The 6,809-nt window shown below is 47.5% G+C and overlaps 1 protein-coding gene across 1 annotated transcript; it reads left to right on the top strand.

The window, feature by feature from the left end:
- The first annotated feature begins 3,979 nt into the window (after nucleotides 1-3,979).
- On the top strand, nucleotides 3,980-5,949 carry LOC147119408 (uncharacterized). Its single transcript, XM_085985016.1, has 2 exons — nucleotides 3,980-4,348; nucleotides 5,264-5,949. The coding sequence occupies exon 2, from the start codon at nucleotides 5,632-5,634 to the stop codon at nucleotides 5,947-5,949; it is 318 nt and encodes a 105-aa protein (XP_085841142.1). The 5' UTR covers nucleotides 3,980-4,348; nucleotides 5,264-5,631.
- Nucleotides 5,950-6,809: the final 860 nt, after the last annotated feature.

The following is a 6,809-nucleotide window of genomic DNA, read 5'->3' as shown; positions in this document are numbered from 1 at the left end:
CCACTTGCCAGAGTGAACAGTTTCTCCCTACTTGCTCGATCAAAACCCCTCATAATTTTGAACACCTCCATTAGGTCTCCTCTTAACCTTCTCTGCTCTAAGGGGAACAATCCCAGCTTCTCCAATCTCTCCACATAACTGAAGTCCCTCATCCATGGTACCACCCTGGTCAACCTCCTCTGTACCCTCTCCAAGGCCTTGACATCCTTCCTAAAGTGTGGTGCCCAGAACTGTACACAAGACACCAGCTGAGGCCTAACTAGTGATTTGTAAAGGTTTAGTGTAACTTCCTTGTTTTTGTATTCAATGGCCCTATTTACAAAGCCAAGTATCCCATACACTTTCTGAACCGCCTCACCAACTTGCCGCGGCACTTTCAAAGATTTGTGAATATGGACCCCCAGGTCCCTCTGCTCTTGCACCCCCTCAAAATAGTCCCATTTAGATTATACGGCCTCTCCCTGTTGTTTCTCCCAAAGTGCATCACTTCACACTTGTCCTCATTTAATTTCATCTGCCTTGTGTCTGCTCATTTCACAGTCTGTCTCTGTCCTTCTGAAGTCTGCTACTACTATGCTCACTATTTACTACGTTGCCAAGTTTTGTATCATCCATAAACTTTGAAATTGTATCAAGTCCAGGTCAGTTATAAATAACAAGAAAAGCAATGGTCCTAATCCCGACCCCTGGGTGAACCCACTGCATACTTCCCTCCAGTCAGAAAAACATCCCTCAGCACTGCTCACTGCCCCCTCTCCCTTAGCCAATTATATACCCAAATTACCATCAACCCTTTAATTCCCTGTGCTTCTATTTTCAGAGTAAGTCTCTTGTGTGGTACTTTCAAATACCTTTTGAAAGTCCATATATACAACATCTGCTGCACTACCTTCATCAACACTCTGTTACTTCATCAAAGAACTCAATCAGGTTAGTCAGACACGATTTACCTTTAACAAATCCATACTGGCTGCCCCTTATTAACCCATGCTTCCCCAAGTGAGAATTAATTTTGTCCTTGACAATGGTCTCTAGTCGTTCACCCACCACTGACATTAGACTGATTGGCCTGTAGTTACCAGGTTTATCCCTCTCCCCTTTTTTAAACAGGGTGTAACATTTGCAATTCTCCAGTCCTCTGGCACCCCTCCCATATATCTGAGGGAGATTGAAAGATTGTGGTCAGAGCTTCTGCTATCTCCACTCTAGCTTCCCTCAGCAACCTAGGATGCATCGCATCTGGACCGGGTGACTTGTTAACTTTGAGTGATGACAACCTATTGAGCACCTCCTTTCTATCTATTTTTATCCAATTTCTCTACTCCCCCCTCTTCTACTGCAACATTAACTTCATCCTCTTCTTTTGTGGAGACAGATGCTAAGTACTCATTCAGTACCTCAGCCACGCCCTCTGCCTCCGTATGATGAGCTCCTATTTGGTCCCTAATCGGACCCTCCATTCCTTTAACTATCCTTTTACTTTTCAGATGTTTATAGAAGATTTTTGGGTTCCTTTTTATGTTGCCCGCTAATCTTTTCTCATATTGTCTCTTTGCCCTTATATCCTGTTTCAATTTCCCCCGCACTCTCTGGATTCTGCCTGGTTTTTGACTGTATTCTGTACCTGACATTTGTCGTAATCCTCCTTTCTCTGATTTATTTTAACCTTTATATCTTTTCTCATCGGGAGCTCTAGTTTTGGATGGCCCATCTTTCCTCCTTATGGGAATATGCTTGGATTGTACCCGAACTATCTCAGCCTTGAAGGCCTGCCATTGGTCATTCACTGTTTTCCTGGACAATCTTTGTTTCCAGTCCACCTGTGCTCGATCCCTTCGCAAATCACTGAAATTGTCTCTCTTCCAGCTGGGTATTTTCACCATTGATTCTTCTTTGTCCCTTTCCATAACTACTTTAAACCTAATGATATTGTGATCACTGTTAACCAGATCCCTCCTGCCCCCGAACCGATGAGAGACCCTTTAAATGTTCTGACTGTGTGATGTGCCAAATCACTGTGTAAAGAGGTTTCAGAGTTCATCCAACCTGCTGAGTCACCAGCAAGTTCACATAGATCCTCAAAGAAAGGAAGATGTTTTAGAAAGGCTGGTGACACTAAAAGTTCGCAGCCATCTCAGAGTAGTGATCCTTTAATTACAATCTCGCAGAGCAAGGAGAATCACTGTCCCTTTAACTACCACAAATCCCTGTGTGGAGGAGAGGGGGAGATACAGTCTGTCCCAGTAACTGTCACAGAACAGAATTAGTGACCCTGTCTCAAGGGCTTGACCCTCCCCCACTCCCTGCTTTTCCTCAAGTGTCTCAGTCTTAAAATTCTCATCCTTGTTTTCAAATCCCTCTGTGGCCTCGCCCCTTCCTATCTTTGTAATTTCTTCCAGCCCCTACAACCCCCCGAGAAATCTGTGCTCCTCTAATTCCGGCCTCTTGAGCATCCCCGATTTTAATTGCTCCACCATCGGTGGCCGTGCCTTCAGCTGCCTGGGCCCTAAGCTCTGGAATTCCTTCCCTAAACCTCTCCATCTCTCTACCTCTCTCTCCTCCTTTAAGATGCTCCTTAAAACCTACTTCTTTGACCAAGCTTTTGGTCATCTGCCTGACTATCTCCTTATGTGGCTCGGTGTCAAATTTTGTTTTCTAACGATGCTGTGAAGAGCCTTGGGACATTTTACTACATTAAACGCGCTTTATAAATACAAGTGGTTGTTGTTGTTTCCTGAAACTAATAATAAATTCCCACAGGGAAAAAAACTTGTACTTTTACTCCCAAATATTAAAAAGTTTGTTCCACAGAAGCACGAGGTTTATCTGCTTTTATTCATGAATTTAAAAAGTCTGTATTAAAACCTGAGCCACTGTGTTGTGAGACAAAGAGCCTTGTGTCCAATAAGGGGAATAAAGGCCCACAGCCTCCCCTGGCCCCGGACCCTGAACAAGGGACTGGAGAAACTTGCTGCCCTGCGGATCAGACAATCAGCTGGCGCTAGTCCCGCCGCTCGGGCTCCCCGATTGGTTGGAGGACCCGCCGCCGGCTCGCTCCTCCAGCCCCGGCCCGCTCTCTCCCTATTGGTCGGAAGCTCTCGTCAATCAGGCCGCGGGCCCGGGTCACGTGTCCTCACCGGGCGGAGCTGCAGGTCGGCGGGAGTGGGGTCGGGAGATTAATAAACTGCAGGTAGGCCACGCCGCAGGGTTTTAAAGTTGGTGGAGGGAGCGGGTTAATGAACCCCGGGGGGACACGGGCTGCTCACACCCCAAGTGCGGCCCCCATTATTAAAACACCCAACATTATCTGCTTCACAAACACCCGGGGTGGGCCTCAGGCCCCGAACAAGAGCCTCTGGGCCGGGCGTTTGCCCCGAGTGGGGCGGCAGCTGCGGGGCTTTCTCCCGGTGACAGGCCGGGGGTAACGGCCGCCATCTTGAGAGGCTCAGGGGGCAGCAGAGTGCATGCGCGGCCCCCTTGGCCAGGAACCAGGAGGAGAGAATCTTGTCAATTTCTATCCTGGACTCACAGTGATGGCTTTTGTAAACTCCTTTTACAGGCTGTGAGAAGGGCAGCATTTACACACCGCAAACTCACACCAAACATCACAACAAGATCTGACAGAGTCACTCCATTCATCAGGACCCGAATATCATCGGCCTCCGAATGTGGAAGGAGAAATGTTTGTCTGTTCTGTCTGTGGGAAAAGATTTCAAACATCAGTGTGACTGGAAAAGCACCGAGACACACACACCCGAGTGAGAGTGTTCCAGTGCACTGACTGTGGAAAGAGCTTTAACCAGTTACACAGCCTGAAAAATAATTTCACCGTTCACAGCGGGGAGAAACCGTACACATGTTCTGTGTGTGGACAAGGCTTTAACCGATCATCCAACCTGGAGAGACACAAGGACACCCGCACCATGGAGAAACCGTGGAAATGTGGGGACTGTGGGAAGGGATTCAATTACCCATCCAAGCTGGAATCTCATCGATGCAGTCACACCGGGGAGAGGCCGTTCACCTGCTCCGTTTGTGGGAAAACATCACTTGTTTCCCACTTGGCCCAAAAAGAATATATTAATGTCAACAATTCATTTGAGTTGATTTGAAATAGTTTAGTTCACCAGTTGAATCATGTTTCTTTCATTGTATTTCCCAACTCAGATTCATGGCCTCATTTATTTTCTTCCTCTGAGCCCCTGAACCTCATCTGGCAGCGTAATGTTGGCGAGTGGTGATTGATGGCCCTGGGAACCAATAGGAAGAGAGCTCAGAGGCCGGAGGGCCAAGGGAGCAGCGTGTTTGGCAACCAATCGTGGTGTTTGAGGGGTGGAACCTGAGTCGGGTGAGTCAGTGTGAACCCGTTAAACAATTTATCTTTTAAATGTTAAATTGAGATTTCATTTGTCAACAGAACAGTTTAACATTTGTTAGTATTTTGTTTCCCTGGAGTTCCTATTATGAGTTTCAGACACTTCAGTGCCAAGTGGACCTGGTGTTTACAACCCTCTTAATAAGAAGAAACTGACTCCAGTGTCAGAAGGGTCGGTAACCAGAGGACTCAGGTTTAAGGTCATTGTCAAAAGAACCAGCGGCGACATGAGGAAATAATTTAAGCAGCGAGTTGTTATGACCTGGAAGTCACTGCCTGAAGTGGTGGTAGAAGCAGATTCAATGGCAACTTTCAAAGGGGAATTGGAGAACTACTTGAATTGGGAAACAAATTGCGGGTCTGTGGGGATAAAGCAGAGGAGTGGGACTAAATTCAAAGAGCTGGCTCTGGGACAATGGGCCGAAGGGCTGCACCATTCTCTGATTCTATGAACTCTGTATTCCTCCAATTCTGGCCTGTTGTGCATCCCCCACTTCCTTCGCTCCAGCATTGGTGGCCGTGCCTTCAGTTGCCTCGGCCCTCAGATCAATTTTTGCCTGATTCCGCTCTTGTGAAGCACCTTGGAACGTTTTACTACGTTAAAGGCGCTATGTAAATGCAAGTTATTGTTGGTGTGCCACCATTGGCCTCGGCTTTTCCAGACAGAATCAGCCAGGGACGGCGGCTGTGCTGCTCCCCATGGTCAAAATGCTGGCAGCTCACTGTATCGGCTCACAGCTCAGAATTGCTATTGGCGAGGTACTGGAGGGCAAAGAGTGACTGGGGCCAAACCCTATCATCACGCAGCACCTTCAGGAGAGAAAGGGAGAAAAATCCAAATTTCTATCCTGTATTTGCAGTGATGACTTTTGTAAACTGCTTTTACAGGGCATTAGAAACCAAACATCACGTCAAGATCTGACAGAGTGACATGATTCATCAGGACCTGAATATCATCGGCCTTTTAATATAGGAGAAATGTTTGTTTGTGGGAAAAGATTTCAAACGTCAGTGTGACCGAGACGGAGACCCGAGTGAGAGTGTTCTAGTGCACTGACTGTGGAAAGAGCCTTAACCAGTTACACAGCCTGAAAAAACATCACACCATTCACAGTGGGGAGAAACCGTACACTTGTTCTGTGTGTGGACGAGGCTTCAACTGATCGTCCAACCTAGAGAGACACAATGACCCCCGGACCACGGAGAAACCGTGGACATGTGGGGACTGTGGGAAGGGATTCAGTTCCCCATCGAAGATGGAAATTCATCGACGCAGTCACACCGGGGAGAGGCCGTTCACCTGCTCCGTGTGTGGGAAGGGATTCACTCATTCATCCAACTGTCTGGTACACCAGCGAGTTCACACTGGGGAGAGGACATTCACCTGCTCCATGTGTAAGAAGGGATTCACTCGTTCATCCGAGCTTCTGAGACACCAGTGCATTCACACTGGAGAGAGGCCGTTCACCTGCTCAACATGTGGGAAGGGATTTAATCGACCATCCAAACTTCTGACACACCAGCGCATTCACACTGGGGAGAAGCCGTTCACCTGTTCTGTATGTGAGAAGTGATTCACTAATTCATCCGACTTTCTGAAACACCAGCGAGTTCACGCTGAGGAGAGACCGTTCACCTGCTCCATGTGTTGTAAGGGATTCATTCAGTCATCCAACCTGCTGAGACACCAGCGAGTTCACACTGGGGAGAGAGCGTTCACCTGCTCCGTATGTGGGAAGGGATTCACTCGGTCATCGCACCTCACTGAACATCAACTTGTTCACACAGATAAAAGACCTTTTAAATGTTCTGACTGTGAGAAGATCTTTAAAAGCACAAAGGATCTGCTGATACACCAGCGAGTTCACATGGGGGAGAGGCCGTTCACCTGCTCCATGTGTGGGAAGGGATTCACTCAGACAGCCAACCTGCTGAGACACCAGCGAGTTCACATTGGAGCGAGGCCATTCACCTGCTCCATGTGTGGGAAGGGATTCACTCAGTCATCCAACCTGCTGACACACCAGCAAGTTCACACCGGGGAGAGGACGTTCACCTGCTCAGTGTGTGGAATGGGATTCACTCAGTCATCCCAACTGCTGACACACCAGCGAGTTCACCAGTGACTGCAGGGGTTGGATTCTGCTGTTATTGCTGCTGTTAATCACATCCAGGACTGAACCAGGTTCATTTTGACAGTTGGAGTTTGTTTCTGCTGGTGTTAATAACCGTATAACTGGAGTTTAATATTCTGGATATATGTCAAATAAATCAGCTTTGCTTTCAATGCATTCCTGTAGATTTTTGTCACCATTCCTCCTTCATTTACAGATGCTCCCTAACCAGTCACCATTTCTCCTTCATTTACAGACGCTCCCTGACCAGTCTCCATTTCTCCTTCATTTACAGAAGCTCCCTGACCAGTCACCATTTC

The sequence above is a fragment of the Somniosus microcephalus genome, chromosome 4 (genome assembly GCF_052327205.1).
Source record: "Somniosus microcephalus isolate GS21.2 chromosome 4, FLI_Smic_1.0, whole genome shotgun sequence".
Classification (NCBI taxonomy): domain Eukaryota; kingdom Metazoa; phylum Chordata; class Chondrichthyes; order Squaliformes; family Somniosidae; genus Somniosus; species Somniosus microcephalus.
The sequence above is the reverse complement of the archived record's forward strand: the minus strand, read 5'-3'. Positions and strand labels throughout refer to the sequence as shown.

Excerpts from the sequence above, each read along its gene's own strand:
- LOC147119408 (XM_085985016.1), top strand. The coding sequence starts at position 5,632 with ATGGAAATTCATCGACGCAGTCACACCGGGGAGAGGCCGTTCACCTGC.